The sequence below is a fragment of the Trifolium pratense genome, linkage group LG5 (assembly GCF_020283565.1).
Source record: "Trifolium pratense cultivar HEN17-A07 linkage group LG5, ARS_RC_1.1, whole genome shotgun sequence".
Classification (NCBI taxonomy): Eukaryota; Viridiplantae; Streptophyta; class Magnoliopsida; order Fabales; family Fabaceae; genus Trifolium; species Trifolium pratense.
The window spans coordinates 30,301,295-30,326,230 of record NC_060063.1 but is presented as its reverse complement, the minus strand read 5'-3'; the positions used below and the strand labels follow the sequence as shown (position 1 = coordinate 30,326,230).

The following is a 24,936-nucleotide window of genomic DNA, read 5'->3' as shown; positions in this document are numbered from 1 at the left end:
GGTCCTAGGTTCGATCCTCATTGCTAATATTGTAAAAAAAAAAAAAATTCTCAAGAAAATTCAAAATTGTAAAAAAAAAGGGAAAATATAATTACTTCTATGTTATAAGTTTTTTTTTTTTTTTTTAAAAAAAAATAATGATATCTCTAAAAAAAGTAAAAAACACAAATATCTTATTTATTTTTATAAAAATCTTTTTGTTATTATGTCTTGTTCAAGTCGCTTATAAATATAAATATATGTGACTAATAGCCTATTCCAAATCTCGACACTTTCTTCTTTTTCACTCAAAGAATCAACCTCTATTCCATCAATGGCGATCGATAATGAAGAGCTCAAGGACGAAAAGAATCCTCGCCCACTCGACGAGGACGACATCGCTCTTCTAAAAACCTATGTAAAAATCTCATCTTTTTAATTTTTTTTTCTTTTTTTGATTGACCCTCAATTCAAATTTTTATTGGTTTTTGGATGTGGGTTTTGTGTAAACTGGGGATTGTAGTAGCTGTGAACACTGTACCTTCTGATTAATTATACGGTTATGTGATGTTAAAGTTGAAATTTTTTCATTATTAGTGCATTTATCAGTCATTTATGAAATATTTGTTCTACTTTATACAGGGTTTGGGACCTTATTCCACAGGCATAAAAAAAGTGGAGAAGGAAATCAAAGATATGGCAAAGAAAGTGAATGACTTATGTGGTATGTGAAAAACGTTTTTGTTTGTTTCTGCTTTTCTTGATTTCTTTGTAGATAGATGGTTCAAATTGTTTAAACCAAAGAGTATTGTGGCCTATTCTATGGGCTAGTTTGGCCTAGCTTTTTTTAGAGCTTATGCAATATAAATTAGGTTTTATGCTATTTTATAAGTTCACACTGGTGAAAATTGTAATTTTATAAGCTATTTTATCATAAACTACCATGACAAACTTATAATAATATATAAAAATTGCATAAGCTGTTTGTATAAGCTCTAAAAAAAGCTGGGCCAAACGACCCCTATGCCCCCTTGTTGTCTATTTTCATTTTGATGCTTACAAGTAGTCCCTTAATTGGGTATATTTCTATCTCCAAATTTAATTCTAAACTGAAGGAACGACTCAATAGTTGATATTATTTAGGCGTTTTATTTCGTGGCATTCATAGTAGTCTGTCTTAGTTGCTAGAGTTGGATGCTGTTAATACATACACACTTCCTTAGATGTTAACTTTCTGTTGTAATAACAGGTATCAAGGAGTCTGATACTGGTTTAGCTGCACCAAGCCAGTGGGATCTTGTTTCTGATAAGCAAATGATGCAGGAGGAGCAGCCTCTTCAGGTGATTTTCTTTCTCATTTTGTAGAATTTGTTCGAAGCTCTTCTATTATTTTTAGGAATGGCTAACAATGAGTATTTATTGAACAGGTTGCAAGATGCACAAAAATTATAAATCCAAACTCCGAGGATGCCAAATATGTTATCAATGTGAAGCAGATTGCTAAGGTGCTTATACATCACTTCAATATTTTCATTTAAACGTTGTATATTATATTGATATTTGTTCGCAAATGTCAGGCATCACTTGTTTATGTGCTGTTTAATATGCCAAGATTTTCATTTATTTTTTACGCTCGGTCTAATACTCCTTTTGCTTTGATGATAATAGTTTGTTGTTGGGCTCGGAGACAAGGTTTCCCCCACTGACATAGAGGAAGGAATGCGTGTTGGGTATGTATCCAAAAATAACCCGTTATGATAAAATATCACCCATTGAAAGAAGAGTAAAAGCATTATTACCTTGTTTCCGTGTTTTGTTTAACCTTTATTTAATCATCATTGCAGTGTTGATAGAACCAAATATCAGATTCAGATTCCTTTGCCTCCAAAAATTGATCCAAGTGTTACAATGATGACAGTTGAAGAGAAACCAGACGTGACATATAATGATGTTGGTGGTTCTAAGGAACAGATTGAGAAGATGCGTGAAGTAAGTTTTTGAGATTTTCCATATTTCATATACCAAAGGAAATAAGTTAGGTGGCACTAATTTTTTTTTATTTCTCTGCAAGGTTGTTGAACTTCCCATGCTTCATCCAGAGAAATTTGTCAAGCTTGGAATTGATCCACCAAAGGGTGTGCTTTGTTATGGTCCACCAGGAACTGGCAAAACACTTCTAGCCAGGGCTGTTGCTAATAGAACTGATGCCTGTTTTATTAGGGTCATTGGAAGTGAACTAGTTCAGAAATATGTTGGTGAGGGAGCTCGGATGGTTCGTGAGCTATTTCAGGTAAATATTCAAGTCTTGTTTTTTAGCTTTGCTTTGATCATTGTTCCCTGATTGGTACCATTTGACTGAATTTGTTACCTCCTGTAGATGGCTCGTTCAAAGAAGGCATGCATTGTGTTTTTTGATGAAGTTGATGCAATTGGAGGTGCACGATTTGATGATGGTGTTGGTGGTGATAACGAGGTTCAGAGAACAATGCTTGAAATTGTGAATCAGCTTGATGGGTTTGATGCTCGAGGAAACATCAAAGTTTTGATGGCAACAAACAGGTTGGTTGATTTTACTACTATTTGGTTTTTCTTTGTTCTCTATTTAACTGTAGATGTTATCATGAAAGTGTCTCAACTATCGAAATTCACAGTCATATTTCCTATAATTGATATCATAATGTCTGCCCATTCTCTTGCAATAAATACCGATAAAATCAAGGTTGCGTTGCTAGTTTCCATAATTATGCTAGCCTTATTGCTAACGGCTTTTTGTCCACAATTTCTAGGCCCGACACTCTGGACCCAGCACTATTACGACCTGGACGATTGGATCGTAAAGTTGAATTTGGCCTTCCTGATTTAGAGAGTAGGACACAGATATTCAAGATTCACACAAGAACCATGAACTGTGAAAGGGATATCCGTTTTGAACTTCTAGCCCGGCTTTGCCCAAACTCTACTGGTAAGAACATCTTAACAACTGGGCTATTTTTAATTTATCTTATACCTTCTGACCATTGATTTTTTAAATACTTCAATATCCTGGCCTAAATCCTTTCTAAGCAAAACCTGTTGTGGTTTTCTTTTCTGACCAAGATACTTTTTATTCTCCCCAGGAGCTGATATAAGGAGTGTATGCACAGAAGCTGGTATGTATGCTATCCGCGCCCGAAGGAAGACTGTAACAGAGAAAGACTTCCTTGATGCAGTGAATAAAGTTATCAAAGGGTACCAGAAGTTCAGTGCCACTCCCAAATATATGGTCTACAATTGAGTTATTTTTTCATCTACACTTTCCCAAAGACCATAACATGCATGAACTATATTTATTTTCTTCAGAGAAAATTATTTAAGGGCATATGGTTCTTTGGTGAGCAGTTTATGAAACTAGTCTGGTTGAATGCATATTTCATTTGTTGACTCTTAAAGGTCTCCTTCTGTAGCAAATGATTTGTAATGTTACATCCAAAATTGTTTTGAGACTGTTTGCTATATTTAATTTTACTCATAGAGGGCTGATTGTCCGGGTCCCCCAAAAGTCGCCTTTTACCCCAAGAAGACTGATCACTATGACTAACCGAATGTATTTTTGTTTTTTTTTTTGAATTTGTTTTATGTTATAATATTCATTGCTGAATGTAATAAAATTATTCCTATTGAACTAACAATGTTCCAATGTAATGTAAATCGTTTATTAATTCTTTCAAACGTAATTCTCGTCTGTTTTTTTCGTGTAAAATGGTTGTCCGCTACATAAGTAGCTGATGGCAAAAATTGTAAATTTCTCCTAGGGTTTGTGGGGCGCGTGAAATCTTAAATCATCCAAACTTTAGAAATTTTTATTCATCCACTACTTATGTAATGGATTGTGTCCGCTACTTAAGGGGTATTTTGATAAGTTAGAAGGGCGCCTGAGAAAACACATAGGGTGCCAAAAGAAAATCTCACCATTTCTACTACCCACATGACTAAAATAGCAATTTTGGAATATGATTTGGATTTAAATCCTCTAAAATGAATAAAACATAGTGTAAATAAATTTTTACCCATATAAAGTAGGCGAGTTTTGTTTTAACCCTCATAATTTTTATTTTTTTGCGATCCCTCTGCAATATGAAGATTCCATCACTTAGGACTCTCATATGGCAAGTTAGACACTGACTGTGAAAAACGATGACATGAGACGCTTACTTGGCTTTTAATTATTTAAATAGATGGTGGAGAAATTTTTTTTTTTTGATAATCGTGGAGTAATTTATTTGATGTTATCATATTTGATAGATTATTAGTAGATGTTAAAATATTATATTTCATCAACGAAAAAAATGTTGTCTTATAATTACTTTTAATATATAGTTAGTAGCTTAATACAGTAGTAGATTTTCCTATTTTTATGCTTTTTTTTTGGTGGGGAATTTTTTTTTAACATATCTATAATATATTTTATTCATATTTTTAAGTATATTATCTTTTTATTGTATTTATCTTATATTTTTCCAATATTTTTTATATTTTTTTTAGTAGAATTATAATGAAGGATGCAAAATTTGGAATCATCTATAATCTATAATAAGATATCTTTTGCTATTGTATCTCTTAAAAAAACAAAAATCTTTGTTATCTATATATTTTTTTTGAAGGAGTTATTTATATATTTTTATTTTTATAGAAATCTTTTTTTTTTCTTTTGTTATCTTTTTTTTTGGGTTACCATCTTTTGTTATTTATTTCTTGTTCAAAAAATAAACTCGCTTATAAATATCAAGACCAGACACACACAATTCCAAATCGAAGCTTTCTTTTTCTTTTTCACTCAAAAATCAACCTCCATCAATGGCGATCGATAATGAAGAATTGAAGGACGAAAAGAATCCTCGCCCACTCGACGAGGATGACATCGCTCTTCTTAAAACCTATGTAAAATTCTCTCTAAAACCTTAATTTTGTCAAATTCTGTTTTTTTAGGTTTACCAATTCGAAGACTTACTTTTTTCTGGTTCTATTTCGTTGGAATATGGTCTAATTTGTTATCAATTTATTTTTAAGTACGTGGGTATTGGGTTTTTGATCAATTTGTGTTTTTTTTTTTGGGATATTTTATGATTTTGGATCTAGGGTTACTTAAAGGTCAATTTTTAATTTTTTTTTTAGTTTTATAACTCTATAGAGGTGAAGGTGTATGCGGAAGAAAGATTTTGTTTTGATTTGTTGGGTGTGGGTTTATGTAAATTGGGGATTGCATTAGCCGTGAACACTATACTTGGAAACTACGTATTACGTGGTTATATGATGTAAAGTTCAAAACTTTTTATATGGCGATTAAGTGTGGCCAATGAAATGAATAGGTTTAATTGAGAGTTACTGAGTGCTACTCGTGTGCGTAGCGTAGCTATGTATTTAGTGGAGTCTATTTGCTCTGTCATATAGAAAGCTATGGTGATGTTTTGCTCATGTTGATTCCAAAAAATTGGGTAAAGGGGGAATATTTATTTACTAAAGTGGTATTGATGGCTGTATGACAACTGTTCCCGATGGGATTTGAACTGTGTACTTTACCTGCCGGGCTTCTTAGTTGTTGTACTGAAAATGCTTCTCTCTAATCAGTAGTTTTCTCATTGTTAGTGCATTTATCAGTCATTTATGAAATATTTGTTCTACTTTCTGCAGGGTTTGGGACCTTATTCCACAGGCATAAAAAAAGTGGAGAAGGAAATCAAAGATATGGCAAAGAAAGTGAATGACTTATGTGGTATGTGAAAAAGGTTTAGTTTGTTTCTGCTTTTCTTGATTGCTTTGTACATGGTTGAAATTGTTTAAACCAAACAAAAATACATCTTATATTTTTTTTCCCTTGGTATTGTGGCCTATTCTATGCCCCTTTGTTGTCTATTTTCATTTTGATGCTTACAAGTAGTCCCTTAATTGGGTATATATCTATCTCCAAATTTAATTCTAGGCGTTTTATTTTCGTGGCATTCATATTTCATAGTGGTTTGTCTTAGTTGCTAGAGTTGGATGCTGTTAACACATGCACACTTCCTTAGATGTTTAACTTCCTGTTGTAATAATAGGTATCAAGGAGTCTGATACTGGTTTAGCGGCACCAAGTCAGTGGGATCTTGTTTCTGATAAGCAGATGATGCAGGAGGAGCAGCCTCTTCAGGTGATTTTCTTTCTCATTTTTTAGAATTTGTTCGAAGCGCTTCTTTTATTTGTAGGAATGGCTAACAATGAGTATTTATTGAACAGGTTGCAAGATGCACAAAAATTATAAATCCAAACTCCGAGGATGCCAAATATGTTATCAATGTGAAGCAAATTGCTAAGGTGCTTATACATCACTTCAATATTTTCATTTAACCATTGTATATTATATTGATATTTGTTTGCAAATGTCAGGCATCACTTGTTTATGTGCTGTTTAATATGCCAAGATTTTCACGCATTTTTTACGCTCGGTCTAATATTCCGTTTGCTTTGATGATAACAGTTTGTTGTTGGGCTCGGAGACAAGGTTTCCCCCACAGACATAGAGGAAGGAATGCGTGTTGGGTATGTATCCAAAAATAACCATTTATGATAAAATATCACCCATTGAAAGAAGAGTAACAACATCATTACCTTGATTGTGTTTGTTTAACCTTTATTTGATTATCATTGCAGTGTTGATAGAAACAAATATCAGATTCAGATTCCTTTGCCTCCAAAAATTGATCCAAGTGTTACAATGATGACAGTTGAAGAGAAACCAGATGTGACATATAATGATGTTGGTGGTTGTAAGGAACAGATTGAAAAGATGCGTGAAGTAAGTTTTTGAAAATTTCCACATTTCATATACCAAAGGAAATAAGTTACGTGGCACTAATTTTTTTTTATTTCTCTGCAAGGTTGTTGAACTTCCCATGCTTCATCCAGAGAAATTTGTCAAGCTTGGAATTGATCCTCCAAAGGGCGTGCTTTGTTATGGTCCACCAGGAACTGGCAAAACACTTCTAGCCAGGGCTGTTGCTAATAGAACTGATGCCTGTTTTATTAGGGTCATTGGAAGTGAACTAGTTCAGAAATATGTTGGTGAGGGAGCTCGGATGGTTCGTGAACTATTTCAGGTAAATATTTAAGTCTTGTTTTCAAGCTTTGCTTTGATCATTGTTCCCTGATTGGTACCATTGACAGAATTTGTTACCTCCTGTAGATGGCTCGTTCAAAGAAGGCATGCATTGTGTTTTTTGATGAAGTGGATGCAATTGGAGGTGCACGATTTGATGATGGTGTTGGTGGTGATAATGAGGTTCAGCGAACTATGCTTGAAATTGTGAATCAGCTTGATGGGTTTGATGCTCGAGGAAACATCAAAGTTTTGATGGCAACAAACAGGTTGGTTGATTTTACTACTATTTGGTTTTTCCTTTGTTCTCTATTTAACTGTATATGGCTACAAAGTGTCTCACTATCTGTATTCACTGTCCTATTTCGTATAATTGATGTCATAATGTCTGCCAACCCTCTTGTAATAAATAGAGATAAAATCAAGGTTGCATTGCTAGTTTCCATAATTATGCTAGCTTTATTGCTAATGGCTTTTGTCCAAAATTTCTAGGCCCGACACTCTGGACCCAGCACTATTACGACCTGGACGATTGGATCGTAAAGTTGAATTTGGCCTTCCTGATTTAGAGAGTAGGACACAGATATTCAAGATTCACACAAGAACCATGAACTGTGAAAGGGATATTCGTTTTGAACTTCTAGCTCGGCTTTGCCCAAACTCTACCGGTAAGAACAAGTTAACAACTGGGCAATTTTTAATTTAGCTTTTACCTTCTGACCATTGATCTTTTAAATACTTTGATATTCTGGCTTAAATCCTTTTTAAGCAAAACTTGTTCTGGTTTTGAGGTATTTTTGCTACTTGCTTTCTGTCATGAAATGTTTAGTTTTCTTTTCTGACCAAGATATTTTTTGTTATCTCCAGGAGCTGATATAAGGAGTGTATGCACAGAAGCTGGTATGTATGCTATCCGCGCCCGAAGGAAGACTGTAACAGAGAAAGACTTCCTTGATGCAGTGAATAAAGTCATCAAAGGGTACCAGAAGTTCAGTGCCACTCCCAAATATATGGTCTACAATTGAGTTATTTTTTCATCTACTTTCCCAGAGACCATAACATGCATGAACAATATTTATTTTCTTCAGAGAAAATTATTTAAGGGCATATGGTTCTTTGGTGAGCAGTTTATGAAACTAGTCTGGTTGAATGCATATTTCATTTGCAGACTCTTAAAGGTCTCCTTCTGTATCAAATGATTTGTAATGTTACATCCAAAATTGTTCGAGACTTTTTGCTATATTGAACCTTTTGACCTTGCACTGTTTGGAAATGTAGCTAAGCATTTGTTTGAAACTTAATTCATTTTTCACATTCCAAATCACTTGCACCTTGTGGTTATATCGAAGCTTCAATCTAGGATACATCCAAAATATATTGACCGGTGAAACAAACAGAACATTAGTTGATTTTGAGAACTATCTAGAATATTTGATTTAATATTCCATCCATTAAGGAACGGTGTTGAGAGATATAATTCACAAGAGTTGAAAAAGAGTAATAAATAGTTAAGGATATAATACAATCATGTGCAATTTTGGTAAATATTGTCGTGTAATATAGCACTACATTCTAATATACATGATAACTCAGTTTTCTCTTAAGCAATTGATAATTTGATATGCTAATATGCTTTAATTAGTTTATTATCTTAAACGAATCTTCCATTTTGAAGCATCACGTAACAAAAAGCTTTGTTAAGATAAGCCACTAGGTTTGTTCTAGTGGTAAGGGGTTTGAGTAGTATGCTATAAGTCTCGGGTTCAATTCTCAACTCATTGTAAACAAAAAAAAAGCTTTGTTGTCAAAAAAAAACCTTTGTTAAGATTTGTAGCTGTAACGACCCAAAATTTAGTATTCGTTATTTAATTATTTTATTACGCGAGGGCGTGATTTATAATTAAATGATTAAGCGGCAAATAATCATTTAGCGAGAACGTAAGTTAATGAGCGAGAAGTTATGTTGTTTGGGCCTTTGGGCGTGGAATAGGCATTGGGCCTAAGCCAAGTGGGCTTGGATCCATGAGAATGGAGAGAGCTATAAGTAGCATAAGTTTGGGTGAATAGTCTCATAAGTTACAATTCCATGAGAAGTTCAAGAGCTTAGCTAGGGCAAGGAGCTCATGAGGGAGAGGAAGAGCTCGTGGGAGAGAAAGAGAAGAGCAAGCTTGTGGATTCGTCGAGCTAAGGTACGAGAGTTAGATTACATATTCGTGAGTGATTCGAAAGAGGGGAGGATGTCGATTCCTCCATTCCCAAACTCTTTCCACTCTATTTTCTTGTGGGTTTTGTGGGTGATTTTCTTAATGGAAAATGGATTCTTTTGATCCTAACATGTGTAGTGAACTCATGGTAGATGAGGTAAACAACTTTGGGGGGTTGAAAATGGGAATATGTAGATGTTTGATCAATGATTTGCATGTTTTGATAAACTTGCTTAAAGTGCAAGAAATTGACATGATTTTGATTGTTTGATGTATTTGGATGTTTGGAAAGGATGATTAATGTTCCTTGATACCATATATGCTTGAATTAGCTGTTTATAAGAATTTATAACATGTCTAGATGGATTTTTGAGTTGATTTGAGGTTAAACCGCCTTAGATAACTCAAGAACAGATATTCTGTTCTGGTGTGGTTCGCTAAGCGACCAGGAGTTCGCTGTAGCGAACAGGTTCGCTGAAGCTCGCCAAAGCTCGCTATGAGCAGGTGATCCTCTGGTGAGGTTCGCCAAGTCTCGCTAAGGCTTCGCTTAGCGAAGGCCTCTGTGACAGCAATATTTGTTAATGTTTGTAAGTGTGATTAGGCACTTGTAACATGGTTTAAGGGTATCCTTACATGATTGTTGATACATGTTGATACTATTAATGCTTATTGTTGATCGTTATATGATTGATAAACGTGTGTGCAATAAGTCGTAGCTTAAAGTGAGCAATGTATATGTTTTAACATTAATTTGCAATGATAAGAGAATGATGTATGTTTTATGACATAAGTGTAAATGAAACCTTGTGTGTATAAAAATGAGTATGCAGATAATTATCATGTGAATAATTATGATTTGAGTGATAGGATATTGTGTTATCCTAATGTGTTAGATGTTGGAATTGTGTTTCCGCATCAGTGAATGAATAGCTTCGAGCTAGATAGCGTCATGTATTTGATGTGTTTAAAAGTAATCATGCATTCATGAATAATTGTGTTATGGGAATCATGTGAATTCCAATAATTGATGAAAATGGACTATGTTTATGAAAAGTGGCCGAAGATGGGATTATGTTATCCGAGATCTGGAGCCCATATCCAAACATGATATAAAACTGTGTGACTCCTCTTTATGAGTGAGATGGTTGATGATAACCGAGATCCGACATGATTTTAAACTGTATTGATGATGATCCTGCATGATCTAAAACTGACACCATCCAGCAACGATGTAAAACTGAATGAGATGGTCTAAGTTGGCCAGCATCCTGCATGATGTAAAACTGATGTAGAGTCCGTGCATGACTATAATCTGAACAGTCCGTGCATGACTATAATCTGAACAGTCCGTACATGACTATAATCTGAACAGTCCGTCATGACTGAAATCTGAACAATGTAAATTGGTACCACATGCATTAGTCGTGTCTAGGGATGACATGACATTGGATAATTGGCATTAGATGCATTAGGGTAAATGCACATGTATTTGATAATTGTTATGTGACAATATCTGATTGGATTGTAATGTGTTTTCCGTATGTGTTAAGCTCTGGTATTTACTAATTCTTTAATACTGTGATTGTTGCCATGTCTTGGTATATGAGCAGAGTCCGTCATGACTATAAAATGAACAAGTGTAGAGTCCGTCATGACCATAAAATGAACACTTTGGTAGTGTCCGAGAAGACGTGAAACTATATGATTGGTGTGTTTGTAAATGAATGATTAATTGGTAGTCGTATTTGACGATGTATGTGCGTGAGTTAGAAATGTATGATAGCGTGTGAAGTGTGTAGTATACTACTCACACTTATATTTATGTTTATGTTTTCTAACTCTCTGCTTTGTGTTAATTGCTGGACCTTTGGGGGTCCAGGTTGACAGGTTATGTGTTAGCCTCGTCCGAGTGCAATGGTGAAGCTCTGCTCTGATTAAGACACGGGAAAAAGGGGTTTTTATATGTATATGCATGTAGTCCTTTTAGTATACTCTGTTGGTCTTAAGCTTTCATTTGAAAAGTATCCGTTTTGTATAACTAATAACGCATCGTTCGATGCGAGGTTTTGTTTTTAGTTCATTCGAATATTTTACTAGATAAATGTATTAGTATTATCTTTGAATGAAGTTTGTGATATTCAAACCAGCGCTTTATAAATCAGATTTTCAATCTTTCCGCTGTGTATTTTCGAAAAATATTTTATAAAGGCAGAGTTAATTAAATAACGGGTTTGGGTGTTACAAAGTGGTATCAGAGCAGGTCGTCTTCGGACTGTGAGGTTAGGTGTCAATCAGAGCCGGTCTGTGCATTCAGATCGAGTGAGCGTGTGCCAGTGGTGTCTGTCTTTTCTTGTTGTGTGTGCTTGATGCGATTGATACTTATCATTGTTATAAGTTATCAAGTCAAGTAGTGGTTGAGTATTTTTATGCTTAAGGTTTTAAAAAAATTTGTGTGGTTTGAACTTTTGGTTTGTAGATGCTTATTGCTAATAGTTGATGATCCAGCATGATGTAAAACTGCATGTGATGAAGATTTTGTTGAAAACATAAGATTATTTTCTTTTGTGTAAGTGAAAATGAATTTTTCACTAGAGTGAGAAAGAAGTAGGATGTAAGTAGATCCTAATGTGTGTTGTTATATGTTTGTTTATAACATGTGGTAGATTGATTACTAGTACTTAGTGTGGTTCTTTAATTGAACAATGTGAATGTATTCTCATGATGAGAACTTGTTTTAGAACATGCTATGTTTTATACATGCTTGAGTAGATGTTGTAAGTATGCGGGCAAATGAAATGTAATGCATGTACTTGACTCGATGTCTTGTGTACATGGATGTTTTGTTGTCTTACATATATTTTTGTTATAAATATATGTATTGACATGTTGTTGTGTTTGCGTATGCTAGTTGGTATGAAGATTGTTACACTAGTATATGTGGGGAATAGAATACTTATGTATTTGCGTAGTGGCGTATATGTCAAGAGGACTATACAGGATATTTGTGTAGATGTCTAGGTTTAATGCCTTACGTTTACCCTTGTATGCGACACACATGTAAATGTTGTCGGTACTAGATTCTTTTTGGGAGAATATATTTAGAATCGATAGAATGACTAGGTGTTTATACCGGAAGTTCTAGTGGAAGAGTATAGATGGGTTTGAAATAAGTGGGGGAGAAAGTTGTGTCTCTCCGAGACGGTTCGAATGTGAAGAAGTTAGGATGGATGGAGATGCTCTTGAAGTAGATTGTTCAAGATTGATTAGTGTTGTTCGAAGTGGAAGGAACTTGGACAGCAAGTTGTGAAGAATTCTAGATGAAAAGTTGTTGGACTAAGTGTTCATCATGGGATCAACACTGAGATTGGTTAAGAAAGATGAAGACCGTTTGGAAACGATTGGAGATCGTGTAGTGTACAAGAGTATGGACTAGAGGCGGATGAGAACTACAAGAATTTCTCAGAAGCAATACCATGGAATGGAAGGAGTAGGACGTTGTCGTTCAGACAAGTTGAGTAATGACGAGTAGACGTCACTTTAATAAGGGATTGAAAGTAAGGGTCTTAATTGGAGAGTATTTTGGAGGAAATATTAGATGATCATTCCGGAAGATTCAGAATGAGTCGAACTAAAGTTGTTTAGCCGTAAAGAGAATGTGACCATTGTGGAATGGTGGAACGAACAGAGATGTTAAATGGAAACCGTTGTTGGAAAACGGAGAAGACGTTGTGCGTTAAGAGTAGTCGAACCTAGTGATGATTAGGTGAAGGTTATAAGAATGGTGGGAATACCTATAGAGTTGTATCGGTGTGAGCTAAACTTGTTAATTATTAGCAAGTGAACCTTTAAGGAAAGTAAACATCTTGAATAGTTCGAAGAGACTAGTCAAGATTGGAATAAAGATTTTGTGTGGATGGACTTTAGGATGTTATGACTTTAAGATAGTCACGAGATGCGAATAAGAACTGATCGAATGGAGAAAGTATGTTTGTCACAGTGAAGAACGATAAGGAACGCGACTAGTTGGATTGTGTGCGACAAATAAGGACGTTGTTGGGATCAACAAGATATGAACTGTGGTTGTTTGGAAATCAACTTTTGATAGTCACCAAGATTGAATATGGAACTACTAGGTGATCGAGAAGAGCCTAGGAAGGATTTATAGCGGTTGAGTGTGTTAGAATCGAGTAGTCATTTCTTGGAAAGATTTGAGAAGCTTAGAATATGGATGTTAAACTTAGAGAACCATTAGTGGTGTATAACCAAGGAAAAGAAGTGAGTTCTCATAGTAGATGAGAATGGAATTAAGAGATACCATAGTAGGGAATGGTATGAGTAGTAGAGCTATTTCAAGATGGAGGTGGGGTGACAATTTGATGGATTTTGTAAGAGCTTGTCGAGAAAGAAATAATTTCATTTGGATAATGATCGGGCGATTAGTGTCGGAGCTGGATGAAACCTTAGGAGGTTGAGATGGAACTGAGGGCGAAGTATCATTTTTGGATGTTTGGAAATAAGAAAGTTAGCCTTTGGAAACGTGTCGAGCACGAGTATTAGAGAGACGTAAGAAGTGACTTATGTCAAGTAAGAATTTGCGGAAAGGACTATCTCACACATAAGTGATTGTTGTGTTTGGAAAATGTGTGTTGAGAATTTGGAAGTGATGCTTGAAGTAAGTATCAGAGATGTTTTGTAGCAATTGGAAAATTATTTATGGAATGGAAAAGTCGGTGGAAACTAAGTGATGTTGGGAACATCGTATATGTTGGAGTAGTATAGTAATACCATGTGGGAAGGAAATAAATGATTATGGATATTTTCATCGTAAACGGTGGGATGATAGTTAGTCGACGAGTGACTTAAGGTAATATTTTGGATAAAAGTACCTTGACGGAAAAGTGACATTGGAAAGGTCATGTTAAGGAAGTCAGAAATTGGATAAGAGATTATTTGGAAAATAAAACAGTTATGTTGAATGTTCGACGCGATGATTTGGGAATTGCAAGGAAAAAGGAATTTGACGGTTGGATAGTATATATTTTTGGAATGTGTTAAGAACCTTGAGAAGTTGGACAACAAATGAGTGTAGAAGTTGTGCTACCAAATGAATAGTTGGAATGGGATTCGGCACAGTGAAACGACTTAAGAAAATGTTGAGAACCTATGGAACTTAAGGAGTTGCGGAGTATGCAACAGAGGTGTCTTTTCGGAGTGCATTAGACGGAGTAGAATTTGTTTTTGGGGCGGTGCTGTGAGTACCGTAAGATGTTAAGAGAAAATTTTAAGTAGTTTGATGAGAATGGTTTATGCCATCATCACGATTGTTGACTATCTATCGACAAATCAAGGGATTAGCTGTCCTTGATCTATTGTTGATGAGTAGACGAGATTGTGTCGATTGGGATTGACTGATTTTGTCAAACTTGGTTTGGTTTGGAGTTTGTATGTTGTGTTGGTACGAATCCGGAAGAAGTGTGAATTTGAATCGGAGTTTGTGTAAGAGACCGTACCGGTTAAGGTATTATGACTAGAAAACCCGCTGGTTAGAATGCAAGTTGGGAATTAGAAAGTCGGATGAGGGAATTTATCCGGAGTTGTGTTTGAGTCGGGTAATTTTCGAGGGCGAAAATCTTTTAAGGGGGGTAGAGTTGTAACGACCCAAAATTTAGTATTCGTTATTTAATTATTTTATTACGCGAGGGCGTGATTTATAATTAAATGATTAAGCGGCAAATAATCATTTAGCGAGAACGTAAGTTAATGAGCGAGAAGTTATGTTGTTTGGGCCTTTGGGCGTGGAATAGGCATTGGGCCTAAGCCAAGTGGGCTTGGATCCATGAGAATGGAGAGAGCTATAAGTAGCATAAGTTTGGGTGAATAGTCTCATAAGTTACAATTCCATGAGAAGTTCAAGAGCTTAGCTAGGGCAAGGAGCTCATGAGGGAGAGGAAGAGCTCGTGGGAGAGAAAGAGAAGAGCAAGCTTGTGGATTCGTCGAGCTAAGGTACGAGAGTTAGATTACATATTCGTGAGTGATTCGAAAGAGGGGAGGATGTCGATTCCTCCATTCCCAAACTCTTTCCACTCTATTTTCTTGTGGGTTTTGTGGGTGATTTTCTTAATGGAAAATGGATTCTTTTGATCCTAACATGTGTAGTGAACTCATGGTAGATGAGGTAAACAACTTTGGGGGGTTGAAAATGGGAATATGTAGATGTTTGATCAATGATTTGCATGTTTTGATAAACTTGCTTAAAGTGCAAGAAATTGACATGATTTTGATTGTTTGATGTATTTGGATGTTTGGAAAGGATGATTAATGTTCCTTGATACCATATATGCTTGAATTAGCTGTTTATAAGAATTTATAACATGTCTAGATGGATTTTTGAGTTGATTTGAGGTTAAACCGCCTTAGATAACTCAAGAACAGATATTCTGTTCTGGTGTGGTTCGCTAAGCGACCAGGAGTTCGCTGTAGCGAACAGGTTCGCTGAAGCTCGCCAAAGCTCGCTATGAGCAGGTGATCCTCTGGTGAGGTTCGCCAAGTCTCGCTAAGGCTTCGCTTAGCGAAGGCCTCTGTGACAGCAATATTTGTTAATGTTTGTAAGTGTGATTAGGCACTTGTAACATGGTTTAAGGGTATCCTTACATGATTGTTGATACATGTTGATACTATTAATGCTTATTGTTGATCGTTATATGATTGATAAACGTGTGTGCAATAAGTCGTAGCTTAAAGTGAGCAATGTATATGTTTTAACATTAATTTGCAATGATAAGAGAATGATGTATGTTTTATGACATAAGTGTAAATGAAACCTTGTGTGTATAAAAATGAGTATGCAGATAATTATCATGTGAATAATTATGATTTGAGTGATAGGATATTGTGTTATCCTAATGTGTTAGATGTTGGAATTGTGTTTCCGCATCAGTGAATGAATAGCTTCGAGCTAGATAGCGTCATGTATTTGATGTGTTTAAAAGTAATCATGCATTCATGAATAATTGTGTTATGGGAATCATGTGAATTCCAATAATTGATGAAAATGGACTATGTTTATGAAAAGTGGCCGAAGATGGGATTATGTTATCCGAGATCTGGAGCCCATATCCAAACATGATATAAAACTGTGTGACTCCTCTTTATGAGTGAGATGGTTGATGATAACCGAGATCCGACATGATTTTAAACTGTATTGATGATGATCCTGCATGATCTAAAACTGACACCATCCAGCAACGATGTAAAACTGAATGAGATGGTCTAAGTTGGCCAGCATCCTGCATGATGTAAAACTGATGTAGAGTCCGTGCATGACTATAATCTGAACAGTCCGTGCATGACTATAATCTGAACAGTCCGTACATGACTATAATCTGAACAGTCCGTCATGACTGAAATCTGAACAATGTAAATTGGTACCACATGCATTAGTCGTGTCTAGGGATGACATGACATTGGATAATTGGCATTAGATGCATTAGGGTAAATGCACATGTATTTGATAATTGTTATGTGACAATATCTGATTGGATTGTAATGTGTTTTCCGTATGTGTTAAGCTCTGGTATTTACTAATTCTTTAATACTGTGATTGTTGCCATGTCTTGGTATATGAGCAGAGTCCGTCATGACTATAAAATGAACAAGTGTAGAGTCCGTCATGACCATAAAATGAACACTTTGGTAGTGTCCGAGAAGACGTGAAACTATATGATTGGTGTGTTTGTAAATGAATGATTAATTGGTAGTCGTATTTGACGATGTATGTGCGTGAGTTAGAAATGTATGATAGCGTGTGAAGTGTGTAGTATACTACTCACACTTATATTTATGTTTATGTTTTCTAACTCTCTGCTTTGTGTTAATTGCTGGACCTTTGGGGGTCCAGGTTGACAGGTTATGTGTTAGCCTCGTCCGAGTGCAATGGTGAAGCTCTGCTCTGATTAAGACACGGGAAAAAGGGGTTTTTATATGTATATGCATGTAGTCCTTTTAGTATACTCTGTTGGTCTTAAGCTTTCATTTGAAAAGTATCCGTTTTGTATAACTAATAACGCATCGTTCGATGCGAGGTTTTGTTTTTAGTTCATTCGAATATTTTACTAGATAAATGTATTAGTATTATCTTTGAATGAAGTTTGTGATATTCAAACCAGCGCTTTATAAATCAGATTTTCAATCTTTCCGCTGTGTATTTTCGAAAAATATTTTATAAAGGCAGAGTTAATTAAATAACGGGTTTGGGTGTTACAGTAGCCAACAGCCATTAACAACCCAAAAGCAACCGTCAAAACAAAGCTTCAATTATGAGTAGCTTTTGAACAAAGCTCTTGAGTATTTCCACCTTCCTTATCAAACCTTCGCTTGAAGTAATTAAGGTTAATAATTTTGTTACTCAAAAAGCTAAGTTGATGCAACATATGCCTAGTCGAAGTACTAGTACTAAGGTGCAGTCTAGTTTATGATAATTGGTAGCCACCTCCCTTAGGTTAGATTGTATCGAGCTTAATACTGGCGAGCGTCTAAAGGTCAGTTGAACTCTGGTTGTGAAGGGTTGTTGCGACATTATAACGAGGAAATAATTAGTGTATTTTTTAAAATTTTGGGTCTCTAGGGATGTTTCAGAGGGTTTGAGGCTGGCCTAGTCTTGTGAGTTTCGAGCTATTGAACTTCACGTTGACTCTCACGTAGTTGTCAAAAACCTAAAAAACTTATCCGGGGTTTGTCAGAATTTGGCGCAAAGGATTGGATGATTGCTTCAAATGGGTTGGAAGGATAAGTGTCATTCATATCGTGAAGTCAATTATTGTGCAAATGGCTAATATCGAATGTTACAATGATTCGTTAATTTATTATGAGCAAGTCCGTTCGTGTTTTTTAGCTGATTGCACTGGAGTTGCTACTACACATTCAATTAGTTTATATATTTCCTTTCTCTGAACTTTGACCCTCCCTCTATCCATTAAAAAAAGCTTCAAGTTTACAAACAATTAAATTATTGAGATTTATATAACAAATAAAATAAATAGCTGAGTAAAATACATGAATAGTTTGTCTAGCCTCAATGATCAATGGTACAAATCAATCTCACTCGAAGAAACTGTCAAAGGGTTAAAAAGAAACGATGAAAATGAGACGCATATTATATTCCTTTTAAGCCATTCTATCAACACAAGGATTTTGTTTCCATTTACATGTCTAAGGTGTCTTGGTCATCACCTCCTCGGTTGGATCCTCCTTGATCAGTTCCAAATGTCCGTTTGCTCATGTTGGTTCGTTGCACTAACCGAACTAGTGCTTGAACCACTTCTGACATAGGTGGTCGGAATTCAGGTTCCGGCTGCCACAAAAATGTTATAAATTAGAACCATATAATAATGCATTAGCATTAATCGTTCAAACGGATCTTGATAACTTGTATTCACGCAATCCAGTCGTTTGACTAAGAAAGTTTATATTTTGACTTCACAATAGGTATAAAAAACATAAAGTCAATGTAAACCATATAATAAATTCAAGATTAGACGGTCTGGATCTCCAACTGTGTGAATCCAAGTTCACAGACTATCGTTTCTGCTATTAAAAAAACATAACAGAAATTTGGGACATTACCTGAACACAAAGAGCAATGACATCAGCGAATCGAGAAAGGGACTTGACAGGGTATAGTCCTTCTAGTGCAGGATCAACCATTTTAGCCAATGCATCAATATCATGGAGTTGAGGTGTCGCCCATCGAACCAACGACTGCTCAAATCTTGATCTTGAACTGTAGAGGGAATGTTTCAATAATCAGAAAATGAAAAGTTAGAATATTATACCAGTGCATAATTTCAAACACAGTAATAACAATAAGTTTCCACATACATTCAAAAACAATTAGAAGACATAAACACTGCCTCATAGATAGCAAGAGTGAACCATCACAAAGAAGAAGAATAAAAAATAGTAAAATTGCGAATAGAGTAGACATACTCTAGTTTTCTCTTTAGTAGATATACCTCCCCATCAATATTTTGTTATTCTATGTACCATTATCTATCGTCTAAAACCTTTGTACTCAATATTGTTCAGCCCAACTAAAAGGTACATGACACTGTATCTGTATCTACTTGCCATAAATAATTGAATTGTTGTAATTTGTAAATTGAACTGTATAATATGTCCACGTAATCATGTATTGTTTTAGGAAGCATGCAAGTGTAAAAGCTGTAACTTTAAGGCCTAAAGTATTCAAATATTTCACCTATCAAATGGTTTGCGTCCACTTAGAAGCTCCAACATGACAACTCCAAAGCTATAGACATCACTCTTAAGAGTATACTGACCAGACATCCCGACTTCTGGAGCCTCGTATCCAGATCCAGCATTATTGTTCAATACCTGAACATGAGACACAAGTTAGAATTTTAGTATTTGAATTAAATGCGACTAGGCAAAAGGAGAAATTGCAAGCAGCAAGAGCACTGTCAAACAAAATCCATACATATATCAAACAAAATGCAAACACCACCCTGTGACTTGTCAGCTCATTATTCAACTTGACATATCAGCAAAAATAAGCCCCAAATTCCATGGTGGGAAAAATTTCAAAAACTGCAGGACTATATTTTCCAATTTAGAAATGGACTAAAATCGTGAATCGGCTAAAATACAGGGACCAAAACCGCATTTAAGTCACTTATAAAATACCTGGTTTGCATTTGGAATATAGCTGGCCAATCCACTGTCTAGATGAGGATTAAGATCAGTATCAAGCAATATGTTGGCTGCCTTTATATTCTTATGAACAATTGATGGCGAACAAACTTCATGTAGGTACCTAAGAGATAAGTTAATAGAGTTAGGCTATTAATTATTAGGGCGAAATAATTTAAATTGATGCATGATGCACGACACTGTGTTTTCTTGTGTTAAAATATCTGTTTGAACTTCTATTGTCTTTAAAAATCCGTAGTTTCTTCCATAAAGTGGCAATTTCATATTAAGTGTAACTTGGTTAAACCTAAAACCTGTTTAAAAATGCATTATCAAGATCATGTATCAACAATAGCAAACAACTTACTCTAAAGCGCGTGCAATTCCCAAAGCAATCTTGACACGTGAATTCCATATCAATGGTTTAATGAACTCATCAGGGAGGTGAAGGAATTCATGCAGTGATCCATTTTTGTGAAACTCATAGACTAAGAGGTGTTGTCCGTGCTCTGAACAATAACCTACAAGCTCCGTCACATTCGGATGATGCAAATGGGAGAGATTAGAAACTATCTCCATAAAATCTTCAGACAAATTATTAGGAAGGACAGATGAATCTATCTTCTTCACAGCAAGAACCTGCAATGTTTTCAGCAATAGAAAGAAAAAAAAAATCAAAACCATTTATATGCAGATACATATGTTCAAGACATTGGTCCACTACAGAAAATTCTTGTATGAGTTGTAATCTGCTTCTCCATTAAACACTTAAGCTAATAAGGACTATTTTCAAAGGAATCATAAATTTATGTTAACCAAGAAGTTCTCATAAGCTAAAAGTTAATCCAAACTGGTTCATAGAAGCAGATTTTCAGCAAGATAGATAAGGAATACCTTTCCATCATCAAATTGAGCACGGTATACACGTCCAAAAGACCCCTCGCCGAGAAGTTGATCAACACTGAAGCTTCCCGTAGCAATCTGTAGGTCAGCGATAGAATATGATTTCAGATTTGCAGGAGGTGCTACGGTCTTCTTGACAACAGCGGGCTTCTTTGGAGACTCGTCTTCATCAAACGATTTATGAGGAGGGGGTTTAAGATTTATTGAGGCCGCAGAAGTATCAAATGTCTTCAAGTCAATTACAGAAGAAGTTTGCGTTGAATTCATTTCTACATTATGACAGATACTAATATGTCAATTTGACTAATAACAATGTTAAATTCTATGAAATCAGATATAAAAGTGACGTAAAACAAGAGAAACATTCTCATAAAAGATCAAAAAAAGGATTTATCAAGAGTATACGAGATTCTGACCATGCACTTCATTTGAAGTATGAGGAGCCAAGGGTCGATTGTCTAGCTTTTCCACATCTCCAGACGACTTCTTGGATCTTTTCTTCACCAGAAAGAATGCTACTATTGCGCCAACAACTAAGATAGAGATCACTATTCCAGCAATGGCACCACCTCCTATACCGGATTTTTTGCTTCCATCACTTGAACCAGAACCTGACGAGGTTTTATGTTCGCCAGACTTGTGATTACCATTGTTTTTGTTTATTGGAGGTGTACCAGGAGGAGGTGGGGGTGCAGGTCCAGAGCTCCACGAATTACCATTCTTTCTGTCATTAAATTTGACCATTTTAAAGTTTATACAATGTATGATGAAAAAACACATTCTTAAAGAAATCGCTCATAATGGCAATGCTTACTGTAGGTTTATGTTTTTCAACTGTTCTGGTATCCAGCCGGTAAAATGATTGTTTTCGATATTCCTGAGAAACATTTAATAAATTAAATACAACTAATTCTATGGAAATGCAGGTAAAGATATCCAAAGCTGTTATATGAAACAACAAAAAAAGACGCACAAATTTTGAAGAGGAAGATCAGCAAGGATATTGATGGTTCCAGTAAATTGGTTGTTTTGTAGATTCCTACACACACACACATAAACAAGTCAACTTAGAATGTAATCAATACCACATAACTATTGACAAAAAAAAAACGAGATTGGACATTTACATGGTGTTTATGCTTGATAGTGCGTTCATAGTCTGAGGGAGCTCTCCAGTAAAAGAATTGGAAGAAACGTCCCTGAAACAAGTAATAGATATTTGTCAAACAAACATACATAGCCTCCATCATTACTCGTTAAAAACACATATTCTAGCATATTCAAACAAACATACATTGCCCTGTGACCCTGACTCGTCATCAAACCAAATTCTAGCATATTCTATAATAAAAACCAAACAAACATAGCCTCCATCATTACTCGTTAAAAACGCATATTGTTTAGACTCTCAAGGATAGTTTATGAAAACACTACATATATGAAAACAGTTTGACTTTAATTTATTTTGTTATAGAAAGAGAAGAAGCACTTAAATTATGATAAGCACTCATGAAATAAGCACTTAGTTAAGTTTTTCATCCAAACAAGGCAAAACTTGATAGACATCTACACGACTTTTACATGGTTGAAGTGTCAGGAAGAAATCTCACAATGTAGTAAGGGAAGTAAGCTTTTGAAAGCTCATAGACAGTCCTTGGTTGAGTTGATTGTGACCAAGATTCCTACATTATCAAAAATAATTTTAAAAATGAATCCAAATAATTGTGAAAAGGTTTATACAATGAGAAGTAGAAGAAGTCAAAGAAGATAATTACACACAGGCTTATAAGAGAAGGAATATCAGAAAAAACATAAGGTATCCCTCCATTGAAATTATTATTAGCAAGATTTCTGCAATAAAGTAACAAAATTATTAGGAATTACATTATCAGAACAAAAATAACATGAAAGTAACAATATATGCTATAGAAACATACAAGTGCTGCAATGTTTGTTGAGGAAACGAGTACGGTATAGTGCCACCAAGATTGTTGTTACTCAAATCTCTGCAAAAGTTGCAAAGCATCGGTTACAATATTAAAACATACTCCCTCTGTCCCTAATTATAGGCCCCCTTTAGAAAAGAAAAGAAAAAATCCTTAAATATAAGCTCCCTAACTTACAGGTTGGTCAGAGCTGTCAGGGATTGTAGATTGTAACTCAAAGTTCCGGATATTCCACGACCAGGTAACTTACTGATGAGAAGTAAGAAAAACAAAAATCATCAAAATCAGAAACAAAACAAAATAACAATCAAGTCATATAAAGTGACAGAGTGTGACTTTACATTTCGGTGATTCGGTTGCCTGAGCAAGTGATGCCTGTCCAAGATTGTCCACAAGGATCATTGCCATTGGCCGGCCAATTTAGCTGGGACGGTGAGTTCATGCTTTGAAACAAAGACATTAAAGTAGAGACTGCATTGAACATTCACCAAAACATAGTAAGCAAACCACAAACATATATAGTGGAAATATGTACCCTAATACATCAGTACCTGTCCGCACAACCATCCGTTTTACATAATTTCAAGATATATAAATTCCTCTCAAATTGATTGAAATTTGAAACCACTATGATAACATTCACAAACATATTACTTCTAACAGTAAGGGAACAAATTGATCATTGAAATCAACCTATATAAGTCAACATTTCTAGAATCTCCCTCATCTAACTTTCGTTTATAAGCACCTATAAACTTATAAAGGCTTTTTCTCAAGTAAAAAAAACAAATAATTATCGCATTTGAGAAGCTCTTATACGCTAGAAACTAATCCAATCTGGACCAAACATAAGGTTGTTACATTTCATCATAATACAAGAAGGATGAATTAGAACATAAGATAGAAAACATAAAAATATCGAATACAAGTCAACTTCACTCTGACAAGAAAATCTAGCAAGATGGAATAATTAGATTAAATTGTTTCTACATTAAAGATACACACACATACATTCAAAATCCACAGAAATTAAGTAAGAATTGCAATAATCACAAATAGCTCAAACCCATCATAAACAACAAAAAAAACAATCATTAGTTAATAAAGCATAAGGAACCTAATCAATCAGAATAAACAGCTATAATGAGGTTAATAAAATTCGCCACTAAACAGATCAATTAGAAAACTTCACATTAATCCAACAAGACAAAAACCAATAAAAACAAAAACCAAAAAGTAAACTTTGTCCAAATCAAACTAATCTCATAAGAAATTAACAGAACAATCCACAGAAGCTGATAATTAAAAATCAAAAGAAACAAAATGAAAGAAAAAGAACAAGACAAAGCCAATAAAGTACTAGTCTTAACTAACTCTAGCACACAATGCAACAAAAAGAGACACAAAGATGTGAAATGAAAGAGAAACACTTACCATCATTTGGATCTGTGTCACCATTGATGACAAGAGTACAAGTGCTGCTGATGAACATCAACATCAGCATCAGCCATGGATCCACCGACATGTTTTCTCACTGAATCAATCTTTGAACCAAAAAAATCTTCCTACCCAGAAAGTAAAATAAATATTCAATGCACCCCTTTTTGTCAAAATTTGATTTTGATTAATATTTAATAAATGGGTTTCATTCCGTTGTTGTTTATATATGTTGGCTTCATAACTGAGTAAGAGTAAAGCTGGCAAGCACGATTTAGGTAGTAGATTCCAAGGACACGTATGTTGTTTATTTTCTAACCTTATCTCACTGTCTAAATTCTATATAAATTAACGTTGTTGTTATTGTTCTTTCCAAGTTTATTTTTGCTATTTTTTTAAGTAAAACTAAACAGTGCAGAGGTTTTACCAAAATTGCCAAATATTTTACCAATTATGGTTCAATACTCTATAACAAATATAAGGAATTATTCATTCAAAAATTAATGTAATAAAGATCAAATAAATAACAATTATGAATTGGTCTAAGTGGTAAGGGTCTTGGTCCACTTAAGCATGTGGTTAGAGGTTCGATTCATGACTCATGCGTATGAAGAAAATGTAGTTGGTAAGAAAAAACCTACCTTGTTTGCCC

The 24,936-nt window shown here is 35.0% G+C and overlaps 3 protein-coding genes across 3 annotated transcripts; 2 read left to right on the top strand and 1 right to left on the bottom strand.

Annotated features, from left to right (window-relative positions):
* Nucleotides 1–238: 238 nt before the first annotated feature.
* Nucleotides 239–3,644, top strand: LOC123883370 (26S proteasome regulatory subunit 7-like). The gene is made up of 10 exons (XM_045932144.1): nt 239–397; nt 622–703; nt 1,229–1,320; nt 1,407–1,484; nt 1,648–1,709; nt 1,824–1,968; nt 2,051–2,269; nt 2,357–2,538; nt 2,766–2,941; nt 3,096–3,644. Exons 1-10 carry the CDS (start codon nt 314–316, stop codon nt 3,251–3,253), a joined length of 1,278 nt encoding a protein of 425 aa, XP_045788100.1. The 5' UTR covers nt 239–313; the 3' UTR covers nt 3,254–3,644.
* Nucleotides 3,645–4,728: 1,084 nt separating this feature from the next.
* LOC123883369 (26S proteasome regulatory subunit 7) lies at nt 4,729–8,327 on the top strand. Its single transcript, XM_045932143.1, has 10 exons — nt 4,729–4,896; nt 5,647–5,728; nt 6,051–6,142; nt 6,229–6,306; nt 6,470–6,531; nt 6,643–6,787; nt 6,870–7,088; nt 7,175–7,356; nt 7,580–7,755; nt 7,955–8,327. The coding sequence occupies exons 1-10, from the start codon at nt 4,813–4,815 to the stop codon at nt 8,110–8,112; spliced, it is 1,278 nt and encodes a 425-aa protein (XP_045788099.1). The 5' UTR covers nt 4,729–4,812; the 3' UTR covers nt 8,113–8,327.
* Nucleotides 8,328–18,306: 9,979 nt separating this feature from the next.
* Nucleotides 18,307–24,658, bottom strand: LOC123884152 (protein STRUBBELIG-RECEPTOR FAMILY 6-like). Its single transcript, XM_045933172.1, has 16 exons — nt 24,282–24,658; nt 23,189–23,318; nt 23,025–23,096; nt 22,839–22,907; nt 22,681–22,752; nt 22,512–22,583; nt 22,029–22,100; nt 21,875–21,940; nt 21,716–21,778; nt 21,318–21,625; nt 20,893–21,170; nt 20,366–20,637; nt 19,993–20,122; nt 19,547–19,683; nt 18,913–19,069; nt 18,307–18,640 (listed from the first exon to the last, which is right to left on the bottom strand). The coding sequence occupies exons 1-16, from the start codon at nt 24,370–24,372 to the stop codon at nt 18,491–18,493; spliced, it is 2,139 nt and encodes a 712-aa protein (XP_045789128.1). The 5' UTR covers nt 24,373–24,658; the 3' UTR covers nt 18,307–18,490.
* Nucleotides 24,659–24,936: the final 278 nt, after the last annotated feature.

What these genes read in the sequence shown, in the direction of transcription:
- LOC123883369 (XM_045932143.1), top strand. Translation starts at nt 4,813, where the DNA reads ATGGCGATCGATAATGAAGAATTGAAGGACGAAAAGAATCCTCGCCCA. An exon ending in ATGTGAAGCAAATTGCTAAG is followed by an intron (nt 6,307 to 6,469) that starts GTGCTTATACAT and finishes TGATGATAACAG; the next exon opens with TTTGTTGTTGGGCTCGGAGA. An exon ending in GTTTTGATGGCAACAAACAG is followed by an intron (nt 7,357 to 7,579) that starts GTTGGTTGATTT and finishes CAAAATTTCTAG; the next exon opens with GCCCGACACTCTGGACCCAG.
- LOC123884152 (XM_045933172.1), bottom strand. Translation starts at nt 24,372, where the DNA reads ATGTCGGTGGATCCATGGCTGATGCTGATGTTGATGTTCATCAGCAGC. An exon ending in CTATCAAGCATAAACACCAT is followed by an intron (nt 21,941 to 22,028) that starts GTAAATGTCCAA and finishes GTGTGTGTGTAG; the next exon opens with GAATCTACAAAACAACCAAT. An exon ending in TTGAAAAACATAAACCTACA is followed by an intron (nt 21,626 to 21,715) that starts GTAAGCATTGCC and finishes ATTTAATGACAG; the next exon opens with AAAGAATGGTAATTCGTGGA.
- LOC123883370 (XM_045932144.1), top strand. Translation starts at nt 314, where the DNA reads ATGGCGATCGATAATGAAGAGCTCAAGGACGAAAAGAATCCTCGCCCA. An exon ending in AGATTGAGAAGATGCGTGAA is followed by an intron (nt 1,969 to 2,050) that starts GTAAGTTTTTGA and finishes TTTCTCTGCAAG; the next exon opens with GTTGTTGAACTTCCCATGCT. An exon ending in GCTTTGCCCAAACTCTACTG is followed by an intron (nt 2,942 to 3,095) that starts GTAAGAACATCT and finishes TATTCTCCCCAG; the next exon opens with GAGCTGATATAAGGAGTGTA.